At 41.2% G+C, this 26,210-nt stretch overlaps 1 protein-coding gene across 4 annotated transcripts in view; it reads right to left on the bottom strand.

Moving 5' to 3' along the window:
* The window catches only part of KATNIP (katanin interacting protein), a 183,483-nt gene that overhangs the window by 132,722 nt on the left and 24,551 nt on the right, over nucleotides 1–26,210 (bottom strand). For all 4 annotated transcript variants that reach the window (XR_008446476.1, XM_054042252.1, XM_054042254.1 and 1 more), the window contains 3 exons: nucleotides 25,207–25,301; nucleotides 21,429–21,560; nucleotides 99–218 (listed from right to left, as the gene is read on the bottom strand). Coding sequence is in view for 3 of the 4 variants with exons in the window: in XM_054042252.1 (XP_053898227.1) it covers nucleotides 99–218; nucleotides 21,429–21,560; nucleotides 25,207–25,301 (347 nt within the window). In the remaining variant the exon portion in view is untranslated. The remainder of the gene's footprint in view (nucleotides 1–98; nucleotides 219–21,428; nucleotides 21,561–25,206; nucleotides 25,302–26,210) is intronic.

The raw sequence follows: 26,210 nt of genomic DNA, 5'->3' as shown, positions 1-26,210 counted from the left end.
GGTTTAGATTCCAATCACCTTGTGAAGCTTTTGATAAAAATTGTTCTATTATCAGATTATCTATAAAGTTTGGCAAAACATAAAAGGCTATACCACACCTTTACATCATCAATACTTAAAAGTATTCTTTCCTTTTCCACATCACCCTGTACTTGCAGTTCTGGGTTCCGGGTGGTGAATTTAAAGTCACTGACAGGACTTTTGGGAGACTTGAGATTCTGGAAGCAAAAATACAGAACAACTCACTGTAGCTTCACTTACAAGTACATTTCCGTGTCATATACAACCAGTCAAGGTGGATAGGATGTCTCTTGAAAGAGAAAAAAAGAGCAACCCAATACTTCCAATATACAATGGAGTTTTACTTTTAAAAGAATTAGAAAATGTTTAGGGAAATTATCTTAGAAATATTTTAAACACTTTAAACAATAAAACATATTTGAATTTAAAAACAAGGTAGCAAAGAGAAAGCACTCACACTGTATTCAGCCTGTGCTGTGCAGGCATAAAGAACTTCATATCTTTCTGTGCAAGGACTGAGACACCATGAGGTCTGCCTGCATTAGGCCCCAGAAAGAGTGCGTGAAAGTGCCGCAGGCCTCCCTTGTACCCTCTGATAAATCCAACATATAGCCAACCCAAAGTGCTCCACAGTGTAGAGAAGGCACAGTGGGGAACAAGAACTTTTTATTGCTCTCTGTGACTTTGTCACCCATGTGGCAGAAGGACAGGTCCTGTACCACCTCTTCCACCCCTGGGACACACCCTGCACACCTGATACTGATACCTGTCAGCAGGATGCATCAAAATTTTGTCCTGAGTGCTTCTGTGCATCAATCCAGGGGATGTTTGACATTCCCTCTACTACTTCAAGCAAGACATTGCCTCCTCTAAAGAGCCACATTCTTTCTGCACCAAGGGGGGAACAGTAATCACCTGATTTCTACATGTGTTTTAAAAATCTAAATAAATAAAATTAATTATAGATGTCCATACAATGCTGTGGACACCTATCTCATACATTAAAAATGACAACATAGACAAAGGACTGCCCATAAAATACATCCACCTCAACTAACTCACACCATCCTCAACAGCTTTAAGAAAGGGAAATAAGATGGGCTTTTCAGCATGCTTGGAAGGTTAACAATCTGGGCCCTGGCAGAGCAAGTGGGGGAGCGAGTTCCAAAGCTGAGGACTGCTAATGGAGAATGTCCTGCCAGCAGTTCCCTCTCATTTATAGTGAAGGAGTTGCTTCTTAAGTGCCTCTGCTAATCTCAACAGTGACAGCATATTTTGGGCAGAGACCAACACCCTGGATTCCATGCAGAAACTTACTGGAAGCTGATACAGATGACAGAGCATTGGTTTAATATGCTCCCAACAGGCAACTTCACAGCATAGCCTACTAGTTAGAGCACTGGACTGGCAGTCAAGAGATCTGAGTGCTATTCATGACTGTGCCATTGGCCTACTAGGTGACCTCAGACAAGTCACTTCAATGCTCTGTGTGCCTCAGTTTCTTCATCTGTAAAATGGGGCTAGTGATATTTACTTCCTTTGTAAAGTACTTTGAGATCTACTGATGAAAAGTACTTCATAAGAGCTAGGTATTATTATTACTCTTAAGAAGCAGACTGAAGAATTCTGAATGGTTCCAAAGTGTAGCCCAGGTAGAACACATTACAGCAATTTAAGGCCATGTCTACACTTACAAGCTTAAGATGGCACAGCTGTACCAATGCAGCTGTGCCAGCACTGTAAGACCACTCATGTACCCACGTTATGCCGATGGGAGAGAGCAGTAGCTATGTCAGCGGGAGAGGGTCTCCCAACAACAGATCACTATGCAAACTCGAGCTTATGCCAGCAAAATTTATGTCACACAGGGAGGTCTTTTTTTCACACACCTGAGCGACAAAAGTTTTGCCGACATAAGTGCTAGTGTAGATATGGCCTAGTAGTGAAGTGACAAAGACATGGACAGTTAAGGCAAAGGCTACCTCAGGGAGAAAAGATCTCACTTGTCTTGCCAGATGCAGATGTGGAAAAAACACTCTTGCTACAGCTACGACCTGCCCTGGACATCTAACAGCCATCAAAATAGTACTCAAGCTAGTACTCAAGCCTGCCTGACGAAAGACAATGAGAATCAATATGCACATTCCAACAGGTGAGGCATCTCATCTGGGAGCATCAATTAAGCTAAAGTTCAAGTATGCATTTTCCAGGAAAGGAGTCTTCCAGCTATTGTTAGATTCTCAAACCAAAGAGACTCTCTCTGTTTGGTTATATAGAACACCAGGGGTCAACAAAAAGGGAAAAACTGTTTACGATATAACTTGGTGGGATACCCACAAAAAGCTGAAGTTCCAGAGGTCAAACTGCCTACTACCCAAATATCCATAATATATCTTTCACCTCAAAATAGAAACTATATATTTGTTTGCCTTATGATTGACATACACAGATCTCTCTAGGTGGATAATTTGTCTTGTTCCCTCAATGCTATGTCTTATATCCTCTGGCAGTGTTCTCAAACCTTTGTACTGGTGTCCTCTTTCACATAGCAAGCCTCTGAGTGCGATCCCCCCTTATAAATTAAAAACATTCTTTAATATATTTAATACTATTATAAATGCTGGATGCAAAGCGGGGTTTGGGGTGGAAGCTGACAGCTCGCTACCCCCGCATGTAGGGTGACCAGACATCCCGATATCCACCAACAGCAGTGGGTTGTTGTTTTTTTGCTCAGCCGGCAGGCCTCTCCCCCATGTGTCCCGATATTTTTTACTACCCACATGTAATAACCTTGTGACCCCTGAGGGGTCCCGACCCCCAGTTTGAGAACCCTTGTCCTATGGTATGTCCTGAAAGTTGTGCAATGAAAAATATTAGATATAGTCAAAGAATGTATAGATTATGTCCAGTAGATGTAGAGGAATTATAAAGGATTTTGTTAGTTTTCTTTGTAAATGATTGGTGCACACTAAAAGTGGTAGGAATTGCATAGCACAAGAAAGAAAAGGGAATGTTGAAAGATATAAGCACCTAACCAGAATATAACTTTGGAATATTACAAGCAATTGCTTAAAAAGGGATGGTGTTGGTCATAATAACCGGGGCTGAAATAGAATCAGGAAATGAATTAAAGCCTCCGACTAAGAGAAGCATCAAATATATTTGCTATAAACTGCCACCATCTACTGGATATCAACTGAAGCAGAGAGAAACTAAGAGGTGAACTTTGAGTGCCCAGTTGACCAGTGTCCAATAGAAAGTAAGAGGATTGTCTCCTCCAACAGACACAGAAATAAGGTACATGAACCTGAAGTCACCATGTGGATGGGAGATTTGCTGAATACCCTGTGAACAGCTTCTTCTCTCCTCTGGAATTATAGGACTAAGAAGAGTTGCTGAACCCATTGAAGAAACTACAAAATCAGGAGTGCTCCCAGCCACTTGGATCAATTATATGGACTGACTCCCCCTCCCAGAATTAACAGAAGAAGTGGGCAGGTTTCATTTCAAAGATTGTATTTTTCTTTCTATTCTTTAATATTAATAACTAAAGACTATCTTAATGAGGCTGCACTCTTTTTAGTGAGACCTTGTCACATGGTGGCTGGCCTCTTTAAATGAAGCAGGTCCAACACCCATTTACCAGAACATGTGCTCCCAATTTGGCCAGTTACAAGGATGTGGTAGCACCTTGGGCTATAAGGATCAGGGAGAATAAGAGGGGGAAGGTTCGTGAAGAAGGCTGTAGGAGGGCCCAAGCTGGAGACCCAGAGGGCAGGACAGGGCTGAAGGCAGCAGAGGGAATTGCCTAATGACTCCCAAGCCAGAAAGCCGGAGCGAAAAACCAGAGAGCACTGAAGGAAGGCAGCAATGAGGAGCTTATGTGCTGATGTCTCCATCCTGAAAAGCTGGAAAAGGTTAATGGAACAGGGTGTGATGGATGTTCCCCTGGTGAGGATGAACTCCCAGCTGCGGGGGAAGAGGGGAGTGCCTGCTGGGAAGATCAGGGTTTTCACACCAGCTAGAGGGGCTGTGGTGGCTGTCCTGGCAGAAGAAAAGCCTGGGTGTGACGGAAGATGCTGGAGTGTGATATGTACTATGCTGATGGATTAAATGATGTGGGATATTAAGGACTATATACAATGGGGGTGAGAAATGGACTATGTTTTGGGACTTTTGTTACAGATTATTTGCACTAAGATTTTGTAATAAACTGCTCCCAAGGAGGGGTATTATTGACACAAGATCTTATTGTGGAATATTAGGGACCCAAGAGAGGAAATGGGATGGTAACTCTGACATTAGGGCTTGCAGACACAGGGGGCACAAAGGGATGAGGGGGGATATTGCTGACAGACCTCAAGTAATCATATTTTGGATTTTAACTAATTAATGCTATATGCATGCAAGCAAATTGGCCCAAGAGGGATTTAAAACAATAAAGTTTATGCAAGTGCTTTTGATATTTAAACTTGTCCCTTTCATCCGAAACTATTCAAATAGCAGGGACAACACTCTTAGAAGTGACTTAAGACATCCTTACTCCTTGGAGAATTACTGAAAGTACGATAAATGTGTTAGAGGAACTAAAGAATTGATGATTAATTATCATATGTAAGTGTAATAAGAAATTTTGATGATTTGTGTTGTTATATGGTATAACTGCTAAGCCTCAACCCTGGCCTATGACAATTGCTTGAAAGACTGTATTTGTGTGTTCAGTACATACTTAGAACATTTGGTGTACCTAAACTTGATCTATATACTGTTGAATATATATATACTTATGTGCTTCTGGGTGAATTAATAAACTGTTGATTAAGAACACCAGGTGTCTCGATTTGAGAAATACTGTCCAACTTAAAAGTTGACCTCAAAAGAACCGAGTGTTTAAAATTAGTAAACTAATGCTTCCTGGGCTCACTAAAAAGGGTTTATCCTAATTAAATTCTATTCAAATATTAGATACGCCACTTATCAAACTGGCAAATCTAGTTTGTTAGATTTCAGCTTTAAAATCTAACTGGCACCTTGACAATTTCATACAACTGATCTCTATTTATGCTTACAATGGTCATGCTAAAAGTATTATGGGTATTGCCATTTCAGTGGCTGGTTTCAGACCTACAAAGCACCACATGATTACAAAACATTATTGCTTACATCTGGCATCTAAACAGGAATTCTGGTTTGGGATATGCATTAAGAACCTATAAGTGATGCCCCATACGGTTTTATTATTTTGGATGGAAGGTTCTATTATTTAACTTTCTGAAGAGGTTGGGAAACATCTTAGCCTTCCTGTGCCTGCTTTTGTGTTTGCCCTCCCTCCAACACACAGGATTCTTGTTTCTATCTTTCACACATACACAAGAATAATATATTTGCTTCCCTCCCCCCTATTTAGCCAGTTACCTTTGATTTTTTTTCTCTACTGTTACAACCTTTTACAGTGTTTGTTATGTTTTTTATGTAGATACACATCTATAAAATAAGCACAAGAAATGTATCTTTGGAAAAGAACTTCTTGTTATTCTATGAAAACATACAGCCAAGATTTTCAAAATAGTCAGGCTTCTAAATCCATATTGCCTATTTTTAAGAACTTGCATTCCCCAGGGAAATAAATCAAGGGGAAGTCCTTCATTTTACCACTACCACAGAATCATAGAAATGTAGGCCTGGAAGGGACCTCAAGTCTGTCCCCCTGCCATTCACATAAGTTTATATATTCAACAGTGTATAGATCAAGTCCCCCTGCAATGAGGCAGGCCCAAGTGTACCTTGACCTCTTTATCTGTCAAGATGAGGTCTAGTAAAGAATTCCTGTGTTGGCTGCAATGCTTTTTGACTTAGAAAACTTATCAATAATGTTTAGAAATACCAAGGATGTTTTGGTACTGGGAGCATGAGACCTCCAGCATATGTTACTTAGATTGAAATCCACTATGATCACACAGATTTTTTTCTTACACATTATAGATAAGTGTGTAAGGAGCCAGTCATCCTGTCCCCTAGTGTGATTTGGTGGTCTGCAGCAAACACCAACCAATACCCCATCTTATGCTTTACATGTTAGGACACTGATGCATAAGCATTCAAGATAATTTTCTTCTGTGTTAATCCTCGTGCCATTTTTGATTTAGAGTGCCACTCCCCCTTTTGCCTCGATCCTTCCTAAATAGGCTATGACCACTGATTTTTAACATTCCAATCATGGGAATCATCCCACCAGGTTTCAGTAACACCAACTAGATCAAACGTATACTTATGAATGAGCAATTCCACTTCTTTTTGTTTGTTATACAGGCTCCTAGCACTAGTGTATAGACAATTCAAGAATTTCTTCTCTTCATGTCCTTTGGTTCCTTGATTAATTTTGTTTTCAATCTCTCCATTTTGTGCTGAGTCCGCATATCTTCCCTCTTTTTACACTCCCCTTTTGCTTTTAGCTTAATGCCCCCCTGACTACTCTAGCTAGCCTGTCCCTGAGGAGAGTGGTTCCCCTTCTATTGAAGTGGAGGCCATCCAGACTATACAGCCCCCTCCTTGTAGAAGATGGACCAATGTTTCACAAAACCAAAACTCTCCACTCTACCCCACTAGTGGGAGAAGGACTGCTGACCTCTACAAGCCTAAAGGAAAGAACTGAGTGGGAAAAGGGAGCCAGCTGGGGAGAGCTGCTAGTGGGCTGCAGCTCGCCTGAATTATAACCCAGCTCCAAGAGGAGGGCTGAGGAATCCTGATGTCCTAGATTTCAGAGTAGCAGCCGTGTTAATCTGTGTCCGCAAAAAGAACAGGAGTACTTGTGGCACCTTAGAGACTAACAAATTTATTAGAGCATAAGCTTTCGTGGGCTACGGCCCACTTCTTCGGATGCACAGAATGGAACATATATTGAGGAGATATATGTACACACATACAGAGAGCATGAACAGGTGGGAGCTGTCTTACCAACTCTGAGAGGCCAATTACGTAAGAGAAAAAAAACTTTTGAAGTGATAATAAGATGATCCCTCACTCTCACAGATCTTGGGAGACAGACCTGTCCTCGCTTACAGACAAACCCCCAACCTGAAGCAAATACTCACCAGCAACCACACATCACTGAACAAAACCACTGACCCAGGAACCTATCCTTGCAACAAAGCCCGATGCCAACTCTGTCCACATATCTATTCAAGTGACATCATCATAGGACCTAATCACATCAGCCATACCATCAGGGGCTCGTTCACCTGCACATCTACCAATGTGATATATGCCATCATGTGCCAGAAATGCCCGTCTGCCACGTACATTGGCCAAACGGACAGTCTCTACACAAAAGAATTAATGGACACAAATCTGACATCAGGAATCATAATACTCAAAAACCAGTGGGAGAACACTTTAACCTGTCTGGTCATTCAATGACAGACCTGCGGGTGGCTATTTTACAAGAGAAAAGCTTCAAAAACAGACTCCAATGAGAGTCTGCTGAGCTGGAATTGATATGCAAACTAGATACAATCAACTCAGGATTGAATAAGGACTGGGAATGGCTGAGCCATTACAAACATTGAATCTATCGCCCCTTGTAAGTATTCTCACACTTCTTATCAAACTGTCTGTACTGGGCTATCTTGATTATCACTTCAAACGTTTTTTTCTCTTACTTAATTGGCCTCTCAGAGTTGGTAAGACAACTCCCACCTGTTCATGCTCTCTGTATGTGTGTATATATATCTCCTCAATATATGTTCCATTCTATGCATCCAAAGAAGTGGGCTGTAGCCCATGAAAGTTTATGCTCTAATAAATGTTAGTCTCTAAAGTGCCACAAATACTCCTGTTCTTTTTGCTGATGTCCTAGAGTTCAAGGCCAGAAGGGACCTCTAGATCATCTAGTCTGACTTCCTGTGTATCACAGGCCACCAAAAGCACCCACACACTAAACCCAATAACCAAATTCAGACCAACATAATACAGGAGATTAGACTATTAGGTGCCACAGCCAGAGAACAGGAGGGACCAAGATGCCTCAATGCCTGAGGCCCTGTAATGGCAGAGAATGTATTGAGATATATGCAGATGGTCCCAGAAGTGACCACACCCCATGCGGCAGAGCAAGGTGAAAACACCTAAAGTCACTGCTAATCTAGCTTGGGGAAAATTCCTTGTTGACCTCACATCTGGTGATTAGTTAGTGCCTGAGTATGTGAGCAAGAACCAGCCAGCTAAATGCCTAAGAGAGAGAGAAAGTTGGGTGCCACCTTAGAGTACTGGCCCACCCCATTTAGTGTCCCACCACCACCTGTGGCCACCTCTGACAATTTAGAGGAACGAGACAAAAAACCCAGAATACGCTGAGAGGCAATCTCTTCATAACCCCTGCAGGTGACCAGCTGAAGCCCTGAAGCATGAGATTTTAAGAGCATAAAACATGCAAGGAGGGTGAGGCAGTTTTGTAACCCAGCTCCAGGAGGAAAGCTGGAGACTCCCAAAATTGGGAGAGAAACCTACCTGAACCCATAGAGACCCCAGAGAGGCTTGGACTTGAAGAGCTAAAGAAGAGGTCTTTGCATTCTGTGAAAGAGTTAATAAATCAGACCCCCAAAGGGTGTACCTGTTTGAGGTACTTGGGTCTGAGGAAATTATTGCAAAACCAGGAGGGAGCTGCGGGCAGTGCATCTGCAGGACTGCAAGGGACCATGGTCAAGGGCAGCCCCCTGTTATAGTAAGTAACCATTCTTTCTTGAAATGATTGTCCACAGATTCCACTCTTGCTGACTAACAAGCAATTATGTATTTGCTTGGAGGAGAGTCTGAGGAGTCCTACTTGAATAGTGACTGCAGGACAGCCCTACCAAAATCCAACCTGGGAGTCTAGTGAATGGTAAATGTGGGGATCAAGATCTGCGTAGCTGGTCTGCATATTTCAGGAATGGGAATATTCCCCAAGCAGGCAGAAGACACTTCTTGATCCTAGTGGAATGAACTCTAGTATAGCTGGGTGGTGTAGCTGGGCTGTGGCCTTGTGAGTAAGCCCTTGAAACTTTGATTGGTGCCTTGCTAAAAGCTGTGAGGCTCTGGCCCTTGGAGCCCAACTATTTAAAGTCTCTGAGAGGCTAATCACTTCCTGGTGGTGAGGAGCTGAGCTGAGCTAAGAGGGGAAGACTTGGTATAAAAGACACTTGCTAGGTGAACTTGAGAGCGGCAAACAAAGGTAGCTAACAGGAAAGTTTTGGAGGGAGTTTGGAAAGGGAGTCTATGAGGTTTTTCTTCCAGTTTCAGCACAACTTGTGATATCAAGATGGCTAGCAATGGAACAGTGGTGGTTACCTGAAATGTATATGCCATGTTTTCTTTCCTGCCTGAAAACAGAAGGGGCTCCTGTACATGAAGAGCAAGTTGGTGGCTGTGCTGGAGGAAAAGATTCTTGGATTGGAGGGGCAAGCTGAGATGCTACTAAGAATCAGTGAAGCTGGGGAATTCCTAGACAACCAGATTCAGGAACCATTAGTACCCCAGGTTCAAGGATGAATGGAGCTGGCCACAAAAGAATAGGTAAAAGTGAAGGCCTGGAAGTTCACAACAATTAGAGGCAAGAGATCACTGCAGCCTTCTACACAGTTGGGGACAGATGAGGCTAGGAGGACTGTGGCCGCCCAAGAAAAGAGAAGCAGGAGGAATTCCACAGAGCTAAAGTTTCAAATCTGTATCAGGTCCTCAACATGGAAACTACAAAAGACACCTCTCAAGATCAGGTAGATCCATGGGAATGGAGAGATGTACAGGACATATGCATGTATGGCAACTTGGGTCAACCTATAAGAAAAACAAGCTTACCAGCAAAAGAGCTCTCCAACCATCCGAGGAAGACCAATGATCCTTGCTGGAGATTCAGTACTCGAAAGAACATTCTGCCAGGGACAAGCAGACAACAAGAGAGTGCACTGCCTTCCAGGGGCCAAAGCATGAGATGTCACTCTAAGATTGAATAGACTTCTGAAGTCTACAGGCAAGGATCCATCGGTGATGGTTCATATCAGCACTATGACTCTGCATCGTGGAATATCTCACAGCTAGTAAATTACTTCAGTGAACTTGGAAGCGTGCTGAAGAAGGATGTCCAAGCAATCTTCTCTGAGATCCTTCCTGTCCCACAAGCGAAGGAAGACAGAAGGCAGAAGATCCTGGAAGTGAATCACTGGTTAGGTAAGTGGGGTAGTGTGGAGGGCTTTGGTTATGTGGAACATTGGTCCACCTTCTATGAAGAGAAGGGGCTGTGTAGTTATGGTGTCTTCCATCTCCGTAGAAGGTGGACCAATCTCCTAGAACAGTGGTTTTCAAACTTTTTTTCTGGCAACCCAGTTGAAGAAAGTTGTTGATGCCCGTGACCCAATGGAGCTGGGGATGAGGGGCTTGGGGTGTGTGAGGGGCTCAGGGCTGGGGCAGAGGATTGGGGTCTGGGAGGGGGTCAGGGCTCTGGGCTGGGGTGCTGGGTGGGGCCGGGGATGAGGAGTTTGGGGTGCAGGAGGGAGCTCCAGGTTTGGGCGCGTTCAGGACTGTGGCAGGGGTTGGGGTACAGAAAGGGGTCTGGGTTCTGGGCTGGGGTGCAGGCTCTGGGGTGGGGCTAGGGATGAGGCTCTGGGTTTCAGCAGGGCTCAGGACTGGGGCAGGGGATTGGGGCATGGAGTTGGGGCATGGGCTTACCTCTGGCGGCTCCTGGTGAGTGGCGTAGCCGGGGTGCAGAGGCAGGTTTCCCGCCTGTCCTGGCACCGCGGAGCGTACTGTGCCCCAGAAGCGGCCAGCGGCAGGTCCGGCTCCTAGGCAGAGGTGTGCAAGAGGCTCCACGTGACTCTTGCCCGCAGGCACCGCCCCCCAGCTCCCATTGGCTGTCAACCAGCCAATGGGTGTGCAGAGCCAGTGCTTGGGACTGGGGCAGCGCACAGAGCCCCGTAGCCCTCCTGCCTAGGAACCAGACCTGCTGCTGGCCACTTCTGGGGCGCAGCCCAGTGTCAGAACAGGTAGGGACTAGCCGGCCTTAGCCGGGCAGCACAGCTGACTTTTAACGGCCTGGTCGGTGGTGCTGACCAGAGCCACTGTGACCCAATGCCTTATATTCACACAGTTTGAAAACCACTGTCCTAGGAGACAGGCTGGCTAGACTAGTCAGGAGGGGGTTAAACTAACAGCAAAAGGGGAGGGTAAAAAGGGGGAAGCTCTGAGCACTCAGCACAAAATGAGAAGTTGAGAACAAAAAAAGGACACGAAGAGAAGAAGTTCTTGAATTGCCTACGCACTAATGCTAGGAGCCTGGGTAACAAACATGAGGAATTGGAATTTCTCATTTAGGAGCACAAATTCAATCTAGTTGGTATTACTGAAACCTGGTGGGATGAATTGCACAATTGGAAAGTTAAAATCAATGGTTATAACCTATTTAGGAAGGATCAAATGGGCAAAAGGGGTGGGAAAGTGGCACTCAACATCAAAAATGGCATTACCTGTTTCTGTGTCACTGACAATTTGGAAGAAAATTATTGTAAATGCTTATGGATTAATGTTCTAGCAGATAAAGCACAAGATGGGATACTAGTTGGAGTCTGTTACAGACCACCAGGTCACAAAACAGACCAGGACAACTGCCTCCTTACACACCTGTTGAAAGTGAAGGCATATTTAGGCCTGCTGTAAATTGTCAGAGTCTATTCTGATAATGTTTAACAGTGTAAGCATAGGTAGAACTGCACGTGTGTAAGAAATTGCAAGGTAATCATGTTTGTGTGAAAAAATAAAAAAGAAAATAACTAATAAGCTAGAAAAGACCAGTTTGACCTAACACTAACCTGGTACTGATGGGGAGAAGATTTAACATGGAAATGAGAGACTAATATATATGTATAAGAAAATATAAAGTTATAAGTAAGTCTGTGAAACAAAGGGAGGTTGAAGCTGTATTGAGTGGTGCTGGAGGCAACTGTGATGAGATCATCCTGATAAGATTCCCACTTGTAAGTAACTGATCACTACTTGCTGAGTGTTTTGTTTTAGATCCAGCAGCTGAGCAAATGAATCTCAATCCAACAGCACCTATCTATAATGTGTAGGGAAAAAATTGTGTGATCATGGGAGACTTCAGTTTGAGTGACATAAACCTGAGGTGTCATACCGCCAGTACTAAAACATCCTGGAATTTCTAAATAGTATGGATGACCATTTCCTAACTCAAAATGTGTTGCAGTCAACTTGGAGGAATTCAATAGTAGACCTTGTCCTAACCCATAAAGAGGAAGTGATCACAGAACTAAAAGATAATGGTAGCTTAAGTACACGTGACCATGATTTGATCACATTTATAATGTGCAAGCAGAATAAAGTCCAAATCAGTAATATATATACTTAGTCCTTTAGTAGGGCCAATTGTACAAAGCTGAAAACAGTTTCGAGCCAAATCAGCTAGGAGGAAGAATTTAATCAGAAAAATGTGAATGATAATTGGGAATCATTTAGGAACACCTTACTAGATACCCCAAAAGCCACAATTCCACAACTCAGGAAGAAGGTCCTATTGATTAAAAACCAACCTGATTTAGAGGGGAAGTGAAGACAGCTATAAAAATATATATATATAACAAATGGAAGACAGGGAAGTTGATAGTAATGAATATAAATCCAAAGTTAGGAATTGTAGAAAATTGATAAGGGAAGCTAAGGGACACAAGGTGAACTCTATGGCCAGCAGAGTTCAGGACAATAAGTACATATTTTAAAGATATTAGAAACAAAAAGAATCCTGACAATAGTATTGGTCCATTACTAGATGGAAATGATAGAATTATCACTAATAATACAGAAAAGGCAGAAGTGTTCAATAAATATTTCTGTTCTGTCTTCTAGGGAAAATAGACAATCAGTCTCATTATAAGGTGATGAAAACACTCTTTCCATTCCACTAGTATCTCTGGAGTATGTTAAACAGCAGCTACTAAAGTCAGACATTTTAAAATCAGCTGGTCTAGATAATTTGCAGAGCTTTAAAAGAGTTGGCCGAGAAGCGCCCTGGACTGTTAATAAAAGAAAATAAGTTTTTTAGACACTTTTAGAGAAAAATAATTGTATAGGCATTTTTAGATACTTTACAAAATAAAGCAGATTATCACAAAGTGAAAAAGGAAAATTATCAAACGAGTTTTAAAACTGCAAAAAAGGGCTAAAATTGTAAGACACAAATATGTTAACAGGTCTTTTTAGAGGAAGAACAATTTTTATACTTTTTTTAAATAAAGGTATTAAAAATTAGTTTTTAGAAAAATATTTTGTATGTTTGGTTATTTTGAAATAGAGTCTGAAAAATAATTGTATGTCTTTTGAAATAAAGAATAGATCATGTATTGTTAGAGAAAATAAATAAGACACAAAGTGAGATAGGTTTTGCTTTTCTTGGCTGTTCTTTTAGCCTGTTACAGAAAGAGAAAAGTTAAAGGGAGAGAGTAAGTTTTAAAGCATCAAGAAAGTCTGTGCCACTGTCCATATGGCAGAGAGAAGAGAAGAGCACCTCACCCGAGGTGACCTCTAGTGAAATGCCAACAATCCTGGGGTCAGCCAGACTTGGGCAAACCATGTCTTTTGGCTGAGCCAATCAGAAGCTGTTCTATAGCTATGTCATAGAATGCATTTTCCTGAACCAATCAGGATGTCCCACATGACCACTGAGGTGTAGCTATCGACCGACGAACACTGCATAACACAAGTTTTTGTAGAACAATTGTTGGCTTGCTTTTTAAAGATTTGCCTAAAGGAAAACATCTCTAAAAACTTATTACTTGTAAACTATAAAGAAAGCTTTAGAATTACACACTTTATAGAAAACACACACAGGCTAACCTAAAAGAAATACTAGCTTATGTAAAACAGCTTGCTGCTTTATCTATGGTAAAAAGTGTTATTTTTCCCCACACTTTTTCTTTCCTAATTTTTTTTAATCTAAATGCTGTTAAACTAAGTAAAGTTTTAACAAACAAACTTTTGAAATGCCAATCAAAAGGAGCATGAGTGTAGATTTCTTTATTTACAAAAAGTATGTAAATGTAGTGAACATCCTTATTTGTTTTTAGTTTTGTACCAGGAGTTAAATTACCTTTTTTACATAATGCCTTTAGCCTTTGTCTTTAAAAATGATAGAAAGACCTTCATGAACGTTATGTCTAACCTTTATATCAATTTCCCTTATTCCATTTACTTAAAGTAATGTATTTTATAGACTTTTACATTTATTGGAAATTAGCACCTATTGACAACTGTAAGGAGGTCTTTAATTTAAACTTTGTAATGGGTTTATAGGATATCCTTTGTAAAATGTGAAAATTTTTGGGGTGAATGTAATATTCCCATCATTTACAATAAAAGTCTAAAAAATAAAAAAAGCCATGTGGATTGACTAACTGGATGAAGGAATAAGATAAACACTTTCCCCCCTCCCCTTTTTTATCTGAAGCTGTTGGCTTTATTTCTACCCTGTTTCCCCGAAAATAAGACAGTGTCTTATATTAATTTTTGCTCCCAAAGATGCGCTAGGTCTTATTTTCAGGGGATGTCTTATTTTTCAGAAATGAAAAATGCCTTATTATCGGTGGATGCCTTATTATCGGGGAGGTCTTATTATCGGGGGGATGCCTTATATTACAACGAGAGGCAAAACTGTAAGTAGGCCTTATTTTCGGAGGATGTCTTATTTTCGGGGAAACAGGGTAATAACTTTTGCAACAAAATAATTTTTTTTGTTAGCATGCTTTTATACTGGATTTAAACATAATACTAAGAAAGCAGCATTTTGCAGCGAAGAGGCACCTTTGCCATGAAGCTATACTTTTCTAACTGTATGAATGGTTAAGGGCAGGTCTAAAATTCTGAAGCAGCGCAGCTGTACTGCTGTAGCACTTCAGCAAAGACAATACTACACTGACAGGAAAGCTTCTCCCATGTAGTTAATCCACCTATGCGAGAGGCAGTAGCTATGTTGACAGAAGAAGCCAGGCATTAGGTTGGTATAACTGCATTGCTCCAGGGTGTGGATTTTTCACACCCCTGAGCGACATAGTTATACTGATGTAAGTTTATAGTGTACACCTGGCCCAAGATGAAGACTGATTCCACTCACCCTTATCTGAGGAAACATACATCCCGCCTCCCCCCATGTGGTTATCTGATGAAACAACCCCACGTCTGCCCCCTACCCCCTTATCTCACTCTTTTTTCCCTCAGTTTAAAACAGTCATGTTCTTTTGCTAACATACAGTTTTTAATTATATCAAATAAACTATGAAAAGTGTAACATGAAAATTCAGCATTGGGCATTTTTAACTGATATGTAACATAATAAAAAGACCTATTTTAGAGATGTTTTGTAGGTTTAGTGAAATAAAAATGTTTAAGATACACTACCCTTTCCTTTTAAAAACAGTTTTAGCTTGCATTTAAAGTACCACACAAAAACTGTTCTACGGTAAAGAATGCCAGGGTATAATATAAAAAGCCTTAATATAAGGGGCTTGCACTAAAATGCTATTTAAAACACAGGGGCAAATGTCACTATAGAATAATCAGGGTTTCTCAAACTTCATTGCACCGCGACCCCCTTCTGACAGCAAAAAATACCACAGGACCCCAGGAGGGGGGGACCAAAACCTGAGCCCACCCAAGCCCTGCCACCCCGGGGTGGGGTGGGAGAGACAAAGACAAAGCCCCACCTCCCCAGGCCAGGGGGAGGGGGCAAAGCTGAAGCCCAAGGGCTTCAGCCCCAGGCAGGGGGCCTGTAACTTGAGCCCTACCACCAAGGGCTGAAGCTCTCAGACATGAGCTTTGGCTCCAGGCCCAAGCAAGTTTAAGCCAGCCCTAGTGACCCCATTAAAACGAGGCCGCCTCCCACTTTATTTGCGCAACAACATTACAGCAGCCTTCATTACACATTAGCCTCTAGAAACCAGGCCATCTGTACACTTCACAGGATCAAATGTGTGGGGTTGCTTTATTGATGCACATCTTTATACTTGCAATAAGATAGACAAGTCTGGATATGCTAAAACATGTTTGGGGCATGTCTGGACATGTCTGACTTTTTCCCATTTACAAAGTGCACCCCCATGTGGTCATTTTCTGGTAAATCACTTGTATACAATTTTAAAATCTGATCAAAAGATAAACCCTTACCTATGGATATGATTGTATATTTTTTTCAGAGTAGCAGCCATGTTAGTCTGTATCCGCAAAAAGAACAGGAGTACTTGTGGCACCTTAGAGACTAACAAATTTATTAGAGCATAAGCTTTCGTGGGCTACTGCCCACTTCTTCGAATGCATATAGAGTGGAACATATATTGAGGAGATATATATACAAACATACAGAGAGCATGAACAGGTGGGAGTTGTCTTACCAACTCTGAGAGGCCAATTAAGTAAGAGAAAAATTTTTTTTGAAGTGATAATCAAGCTAGCCCAGTACAGACAGTTTGATGCTCTCTGTATGTGTGTATATATATCTCCTCAATATATGTTCCACTCTATATGCATCCGAAGGAGTGGGCAGTAGCCCACGAAAGCTTATGCTCTAATAAAATTGTATATTTTGTTTAATGAAACGTAGTAACAGCGAGGGGGTCTTGTAGCTGTCTCTGGTTTAAAAAAAGGCAAGAAAGATTTAGGGGAAAAGTTACTGTCTGGGGAAAATCCACAGGAGTCAAAGAACTTTCTTGGCCCATGATTTGATAAGTAGAGGGCTAGCCAGTGTTCCCTGGGTAAATTGTAGGGAGTTGTGTTTACAAGTCCCAGAGATCTACTGAACACAGAACCCTTTGGAAGCATCCTTTAATTAAAAAATGTGTTAACTACATGTTGTTTATAATCAATAGAATCAAAGGGAACATTCCTTCTGTGATTAACCTCGGGTATGTTATCAAAAACCCCATACACTATCATGTTGACTATAGAGGGCAGTGCCCTAGAAAAACAAATCTCTGCTCTTAGGTTTCCAGTTTTAATCAGAGAATAATGATCAGTGCATTCCTGGTCAGGTTGAAGGTATACAGCAGGGGTCGGCAACCTCTGGCACACGGCTCACCAGGGTAAGCACCCTGGCGGGCTGGGCCAGTTTATTTACCTGTTGACGTGGCAGGTTCAGCCGATCGCAGCCCCCACTGGCCGCGGTTCGCCGTCCCAGGCCAATAGGGGGCGCGGGAAGAGGCGCGGGCGAGGGATGTGCTGGCTTCAGCTTCCCGACACTTCTATTGGCCTGGGATGGCGAACCGCGGCCAGTGGGGGTCGCGATCAGCCGAACCTGCTGCGTCAGCAGGTAAATAAACTGGCCCAGCCCGCCAGGGTGCTTACCCTGGTGAGCCGCGTGCCAGAGGTTGCTGACCCCTGTTATACAGTGTGAGCAAAGTCACCACAATGGAACAAGAGCACTCGGTCTTTTACATATTTTCCAGCTGCCTGCATGAGCTGCATGTACTCCCTCACACAGTTTCTGTTCTCAAAATCAGGTTATAGAGGTTTAGCCGGCACCTTCTTGCCATCCACATATAAGGCCACAAAATTAATGTCATAATGTTTAAAGTTGAAAGGATTTTTAGCATAATTGCCACTGATGGCATCATTATCTATAAAACCAATAACTGTCCCCAAAAGAGGTTTTCCTGGTTACTGACATGACTACCAGCTGAAATACTAAATACCTTCAAGCCTACCCTGTCCACAGGGTACCTAGCATTGGCAGTCATTAGAGCCTCTATGCAGCCCAAATGGACCCCTGAAGTAACTTTAACCCTGTGATAGGATTGGTTACAGAGAGCCCATTGGGACTGTCACCTGATGTGCTGAAATTACCTCTGAGCCCGTTTTTCCTGCCAGCTTGGGACTCCAGAACTCTGCCTTGTTGAGCCAGACACGCTAACCTGCTGCAACACAGACCCAGGGTCTGGGTCATGCCCCCAAAGCTGCAGGCTTTAAGTGAAAACAGTTCTGCAGGTTACCTGACTCCAGTACCCAGACACCCAGCTCCCAGTGGGATCCAAACCACAAATAAATCCATTTTTCTCTGTATAAAGGTTAGGGTTGGGGTTATACAGAGTAAACTCATAAATTGTCTGCCCTCTATAACACTTATAGAGAGATTTGCACAGCTGTTTGCTCCCCCAGGTATTAATCACTTACTCTGGGTTCATTAATAAACAAAAGTGATTGTATTAAGTATAAAAAGCAGGATTTAAGTGATTTCAAGTAATAACAGATAGAACGAAGTAAGTCCCCAAGCAAAATAAAGCAAAACCACGCACGTTTAAGCCTAATACATTAAGAAACTGATTACAGGTAATATCTCACCCTCAGAGATGTTCCAATAAGCTTCTTTCACAGACTAGACTCCTTCCTAGTCTGGGCCCAGTCCTTTCCCCTGGTACAATCCTTGTTAATTCCAGCAGACATCTCAGGTGGTAAGCAGGGGCTTTCTCATGACTGGCCGTCCCTTTGTCCTGCTCCACCCCCTTTTATAGCTTTGGCATGAGGTGGGAATCTTTTGTCTCTCTGGGTCCCCACCCCTCCTTCTAAATGGAAAAGTACCAGATTTAAGATGGATTCCAGCATCATGTGACATGGTCACATGTCCTGTGAGACCCCAGCCTCCATTCTTCCTGGGCTGGCCCACATGTACACAGGAAGGTTTGCAAGTAAACAGCCATTTACAGTTCATTGATTCTGAAGCACCCTTAATGGCTTCCACTTAATATGTTTACATCAGTAATACAAGTTTATATCTTATTCTCCTAACTTCAGACATAGAAATAATACATGCAAACAAATAGGATGAACACACTCAGTAGATTATAAGCTTTGTAATGATACCTTACAAGAGACCTTTTGCGTAAAGCATATTCCAGTTACATTATATTCACATTCATAAGCATATTTTCATATTTCAAAAGACATACAATTATTTTTCAGACTTTATTTCAAAATAACCTAAATGCATAAAGAACATTTTTTTTCTAAAAACTAATATTTAATACTTTTGTCACACTATCTGGATTTGCTTACGGCTGTGAGTGCCAACCTCAGGGCAGACTGTCAAGAAGCAGAGCAGAGACCCCAAACTGGTTGTATGTTCTATAATCAGATATCACCAACCCAGTAACAAGTGTGAACTCCTAAATCACTATAACAGTCTTACCATGGAGTCACAGACAGTCCACTTGGGCATTCCAGTCTATTTTGCCACTCAAGCAGGCTGGACTATAGGATAGATGTCAATGCTTAATTTGTAACGAAAAAGATGCTGGGGCTCAAACAATTTTTTTTACATTCATAACTGATGCAGCAAGCCCAGCTGTGCCGAGGTTATGAACTGCCAAATCTAGCAAATTAAGCACTGATAGATGGTCACTTTTCACAAAAGATCACAAAATAGTCAGGTTACTTCCAGTCCTAAAAGACCAGTTACTTACTCCAGGTCAATTTGTACCTTATATCTCACACCAAAGACAATGCTTGTAGCCAACCCTATAGTAAATATCTAAGGATTTATTAATTAAGAAAAGAAATGAATGAGTTATTACAAGGTTAAAGCAGGCACTCATATATATACAAATGAGTTACAGTCTCTGGTTTCAAAAGCTGACAGAGTTGTAGTAATCTGTCAGCTCTGAATGTCTTCTAGGGCTAACCCAGGTTAGAATCTTTGTTTCTGTTTCATAGTTCTGGCCCTGTGAGAGTCTAAACAACAAAAGATGAAAAATTTTCTTGTCGGCTATTTTTATTTCTTTTTTCCAGATTTCATGCTGAATGGGACAAGCCCTTTTGCACATAGCCTCTTCATGGGTTTAAAGGGGCAATTAACCAAGTCTTTGTATTGTGATGTCCCACAATGGCCCATTTAGTTTTGATAGGCCTTCTTGATGGGCAGGAGATGATCCCTCCTGATTCAGTTCAGAGCAAATATGTTTTACAGCTACAAAGCAAAAATTTAAATATTACCTTATAATATGTGATAAAGATATTATAAGTGAGGTTAATGCATGCAGCAACTTACAATAATTTTCTAAAGTCTAAACACCAAACACATTGTTATAAGTCCAATACCCATCATAACCATACTAATACACAGTAAAAGCAGACTGGATTCCGGTAATAAATTTATCAGTGCTTGGCTGAGGCCTAAAGCCATGGCAAGAGCAGGCAGTCCTGGTCAGCCAGCATCATAACCTTTATTTCAAAAAATGAATAAAGATGATTTTTTCTCTAAAGAGATTTGTTAACATGTTTGTTTTTTAAAACTTATTCCTTTAGTGCAGTTTTAAAACTCTCTTTTCTGACATTTTTCCTTTACCACTTTGTGATAATCCACTTTATTTTGTAAATTATCTAAAAACCTATAAAATTATTTTTCTCTAAAAGTGTGTAAGAAACCCTATTTTCTTCTAACCTTAATATGTAAAAAACCACACATACAAATCACCCTAAGTTCCCCATAAATATTTTTTCAAAATGGCCAACCACACCAAAAGCGTGCAGGTCCAAATAGAAGACACGGGGTAGGACATAAACCAGAAGGGGGCTGGTGTGGAAACTGGTCAAAATTATATGGTGAAGAATTCTATAAAGTTCTTAACTACTACTATCTTTATCAATGACCTGGAAGAAAACATAAAATCATCACTGACCAAGTTTGCCATTGACCCAAAAATTGGGAGAGTGGAATCTTTGTGGACAATCACTCTAAGGGCTGAAAGCTTTCCTTCAGCAGAACCCTTAATTCTGCCTTGTAGTGAGACCATGCAAAAGACATACAATTATGATGTAAGTATTTTAGTGTTGTAGACTGCAATTAGAGTAAACTGATGCTTTTTAAATGACACATTAGATGTTTTCATTTTTGACCCTTTTGGTGTCACTTTTAACCACTCCCAAATACTCTAGTTAGCCATATACATTATAATGGGTTTTGCTTGAATTAGTGAGTATTGGTATTCAGCTGCAAAAACTATGGCAATTGAGTCCACTTTCATTTAGACCAGGGGTAGGCAACCTATGGCACGCATGCCGAAGGCGGCACGCAAGCTGATTTTCAGTGGAACTCACACTGCATGGGTCCTGGCCACCGGTCCAGGGGCTCTGCATTTTAATTTAATTTTAAATGAAGTTTCTTAAACATTTTAAAAACCTTATTTACTTTACATACAACAATGGTTTAGTTATATATTATAGACTTATAGAAAGAGACTTTCTAAAAACGTTAAAATGTATTACTGGCACGTGAAACCCTAAATCAGAGTGAATAAATGAAGACTCGGCACACCACTTCTGAAAGATTGCCGACCCCTGATTTAGACTCACATTTGATCATGAACAATGCCACAGCAGAAGTCAATCTGTACCTGGGAACAATTACTATGATAGTCGTTTGTCTCCATATTCAAGCTTTCATAAGGTTCAAAATCATCAGAGTACTCCGGAGGAGGTGAAATGCAGAGTCTAGAGCCACTTTCTGTTTTAATCTGCACTGGTTTCTATAAAAAGAAACAAACAAATCACATCTTTCTTCTGTTATTAGCACACTAAGTATGAAATTATCACATGCTTCACACAATGTTATATCCATGCTTATTAGATATAAACTTTCAAATGTAACTGGAAAAATATTCCTTCCCTAAGTTTAAAGGGATACCATTAACTTAAAAATACTCTCCCATCTGAAATTTTATCTAATTTTGTTACAAGTATTAGCAATGGCTGCATTTGCACTATAGAGTTGAATCAAACGGATTGCACCAATGTAAGTAGCAATGGTGCAGTGTCTCCACATTAGCCATCCTGCTCACAATGCAGTGGTTAAAAGCGTGAACCTGATTCTTGGATGTGTAAGCAGAGGAATATCAAGTAAGAACAGGGTGGTAGCATTAATTCTGTATTGTCAAAAGGGAGCCTATTATTGGATACTGTGTCCAGTTCTGGTGTGAACACTTCAAAGAGGATGTTGAAAAAATTAGAGAGGGTGCAGAAAAGAATCCCAAGTTATTAATCAAGGTTGGGAAATCATGCTTTATAGTGACAAACTTAAAATGCTCAATCTATTTAGTTTACCCAGGAGTAGGTTAAGTGGCGACTTGATCATGGTCTACAAGTACCTACAAGGAGGAAGGGGGAAGAAATTTTTGATAGCAGAGGGCTCTTTAATTTAGCAGACAAGAAAGATAAGATGATCCAATGGCTGGAACTTAAAGCTAGACAAATTCAGATTAGAAATAAAGTACAAATGCTTAACACTGAGGGTAAACAACCATTAAAGCAGTTATGTAGGGATGCAGTGGATTCCCTATCATGTGAAGTTTAGTGAACTCCTATCTTCACTTTATTTTTAAATACCATTTGACCTCACAGGAGAAAAGCAGCTTCCCGAAAAGAAATTAATGGAACAGACTACTAGAAACCTACTAGTTGCGGACACAGGAGGCACTCGTGGTTTGTTTGTTTGTTTTCAGGATTAGATTTGTTTAACAATTTAAATCTAAACTTACAACCATTTATCTCATTTATAACAAGTTACTTAAGCTCATTACATATCAAAGGCACTTAAATAGAAAAATAGTGTAATATGTTGGAATAGCTCGATGCTTTGCACAATTCACATGTATGAAATTACAAGCACAAATAGGATTTAAACTATGTTCTGTTCAGTCCTCAACTTTATTACACACTATAAACTTCAAATGCATAAGGAAATTTTATAGCCTGAACCAAGGAATGACTAATGATGTTACGGCTACTTGTACTTAAAGTTAAGCATGTGCTTAAGTGCTTTGTTGGTCAAAGTCTAAAACTCATTACTTTTAGAGCCAAATTCCTCCTAGCCTTTCCACAGTTACTGGGGAAAAGCAGAGTACAGAAGCTATATTTAGTGTTCAAACTCTGTGTGCCATATAACTGAGCTCCATTAGGGTTCTCTGTCAAATTGCAAGAAGCCACCACCCAAAACTGCTCTATGTAGATGTATTCCAGCTATCTCCAAAGGAGGAAACTAAATTAACAAGGGACTTCAGACTATAAAGTTGATATAAAGTTCCCATATGGTGATGGGACTGATACAATGCTTAGTCTAGAACAGAGGTTCTCAAGTTTTTAGGCTCAGAACCCATTTGTAAATGTTTATGACCTGTTGTGACCCAGTAAATAGTCCGGGGGCAGAGGCACTGGGGTGGTTTCAGTTGGATCCTGCCCCTGTGGGGGGTTGGATCCTGCCAAGCACTCACCCCACAGTGGTGGCTCCTGTGCTGTGGGGCTATTTGGGCTTGGCTCTCCACTCCGGGTGTTGCAACCGCTGGGGTTTCAGCATCACTCAGGTTTGGCCCCACCCCCTGACTGGACCAAATTTGTGAGTGGAGCTGTGACCTGACTCATGGGGTTGCAGTGTCACTCACTCAAATTTTGCCTACCCGGGCTCCTGTCATCACAATATCTGGGCCAAACCTGAGTGGTGCTGGGACCCCAGAGGTTGTAGTGCCTGGAACAGGGAGACGAGCCCAGCCACCTCCTTGGGATGGGAGCTGCCATGCGACCCTTTGAAACATTGTGGCGGCCCAATTTTGGGTCCCGACCCACGGGTTGAGAAACCCTGTCTAGGCTGCTCAGCTATCTTACTAGACATTTTAGAGGAAAAGCCTGTCAGGTCTCTAGATCAGAGAAACCACTCTATGGGAAAATATGCTAAAGGTACCTACTGACAGTGTCAAAATAATAATAAAATGAATAAATAATTTAAAAAAATTATGGGCCAAATGTGCAAAGTGTGATGAACAGATACAAGGTCTGGTAGTAAGAAAGAAACAGTTTAGAAATGCATACTGCTGCTGCTAAGGATGATTTTATATATATATATATATAAAAACAAAACATACAGGTGGCTCCCTAGGGAGACTGTTAGTTGTGGCCTATCACAAGATAATAGATTACTAGCAATATTGTATCATTTCAGTATAACACAATACTGAACATTTTGCTGAAAGTATAAACCTAATAAGGAAAAAGTTTGGTTTCTAAAAAATGTCTAGCAAGCTGCTCTCAGTGGTTGGATTTAATTTAGTTCAAGTAATGTTCCTTACGTAGGATCTGATCCTGTTCCCATTAGTGGTAAAATTCCCATGAATTTCAATGAAACAGGTGCATGTACTATATTTTGAAGAAGTATGGTCTAATATTATCGTACAAAATTGATATACCAAAAATGAAGACTGAAGAAATTTCTTAAGGCAAGTCACTGCTTGAGCGAGACATGTACAGTTATCAAGTTTATATCTATATGAATGATTGAAATCAGTTATTTCAATCATCTTGCTTTAAAATCAGTCCAGGCTGGAACTGTAAAATTTACAAATTTGACTAATTCTATAGCCTATTCATACAGGAGGTCAGACTACATGATCACAATGGTGCCTTCTGGCCTTAAAAATCTATGAAAATAAGCAGAATAAGTCACTGAAGGAAGATAATATAGCGGGCACACAAACATTACGTTCATTCTTCCACAAACTGGTTCCTGCAGCAATACGTTCTTTTTGCTCCCTGGTCTAATCAACAGTCCCTTTTTCTGCTGTTCCCCACCCCTTTTCCCCCAATAACTTGAGGTGGAAATCACGTCCCCTATTCTTTCCATAGGGATCCTATTAAAAATATTAGCTGTCTGGGGGCATGCACACTTCCTCTGAACCATGCCATAGCTACTGCTGCAATCAGTGGTAGGGAGCAGCCATATTTATCCATCTTGTCAAACCCAAACATCCAGAGCAATTTTGTAAAATGTCATCGATCAAGACATCTTACTGCACACACAGTGTACTGAATTCTGATAAACTGATCACCTACGAGATTTTTTTTAAAATACTTTTTTCCCTGTGGAGTAAACAAGCGGGGCTGACGCCCACTGTCCTCCTATGGGGAAGCAATATCCACTCCCAGTACATGCTGCTCTTTTTCTTTAATTCAGGAATGTAAGAATTCCCTACTGACTACGGCTCAGGCTATAGGAACTGCACAGTGTGTCTCCCTGTGTAACACTGCAGAACTAAGAGCTGTAGTTAGGGTCAGGAAAGGGCCTCCCAACAAACTTGTTGCTGCCCCAAACAGTTCACCAAGGATGCATTCTTCCCTGCCACGCCATACCTGACACCATCCTTTACGCTGGATTTTGCTTGGTGCAGTCTGTGTGCTGCGTCCTTGCAGTTCAATTTCTTTTACTTGGGCTGCTGTACCAGAATCTGAAACAGGAATTAGGAACAATCTCATTGAAAAAACATATCCTCCTTGGAGTTATTTCAGAATGTTTATAAGTCTCTCCAGGTCTGAGACACTTTTTTGATTCCAATGTCACACAAAAAGTTAAACACAAGTGTGATGCTCCCTGGGGGTACCCAGGTTTGTGAGGAACCACGCTACCACCTGCCCTTAGCATGAGTGAACCTTGTCTGTGCCTGCCTGGGATCAGTGCCCTGATGCCACCTGCTACTGGCAGCATTAACAACTACCTCAACAGGCTCCACTCTCTCTTTACAGGTTAGTGACAGGCACAAACTAACCCAAGAGTCTTTCAAGTATCCCCTGTAGTCTTCAGTCCCTGCCCAGCTGGACACTCACAGAATTACCAGGCCCACTGATCCCAAAGGAACAGTATACCACTACTTAATAGTTCACCTTGGAACACAGCTTTGCCTAGCACACACCACTTAGATTTGTTTATAGCAAAAGTATGTATACGTTTATTGAACAAAAGATAGAGATTCATAGGACAGCACCCAGAAATTTGGAAACAAAGGGTTACATATAAAACTGGGTCTTTATAGGTCCCTCAGCCAGACATCAATTCTGGGCAAGATAGTGAAGTGGCTGATATGGGACTCCATTAATAAAGAAAAGGAGGGTAACACAATTAATGCCAATCAACATGGGTTTATGGAAAATAGATCCTGTCAAACTAATCTGATTTTTTTTATGAGCTTACAAGTTTGGTTATAAAGGTAATAGTGTTGATGCAACAGACTTCTGTATGGTGTTTGACTTTATACTGCATAACTTTTTAATGTAAATAAAGTACAACGATATAAAATTAACATAGAACACTTTAAATGGATTAAAAACTGGCTAACTGATAGGTCTCAAAATATAACTGT

The sequence above is a fragment of the Malaclemys terrapin genome, chromosome 10 (assembly GCF_027887155.1).
Source record: "Malaclemys terrapin pileata isolate rMalTer1 chromosome 10, rMalTer1.hap1, whole genome shotgun sequence".
NCBI lineage: Eukaryota > Metazoa > Chordata > Testudines > Emydidae > Malaclemys > Malaclemys terrapin.
Note: the sequence above shows the minus strand (reverse complement) of the source record. Positions and strands in the feature narration are given on the sequence as shown.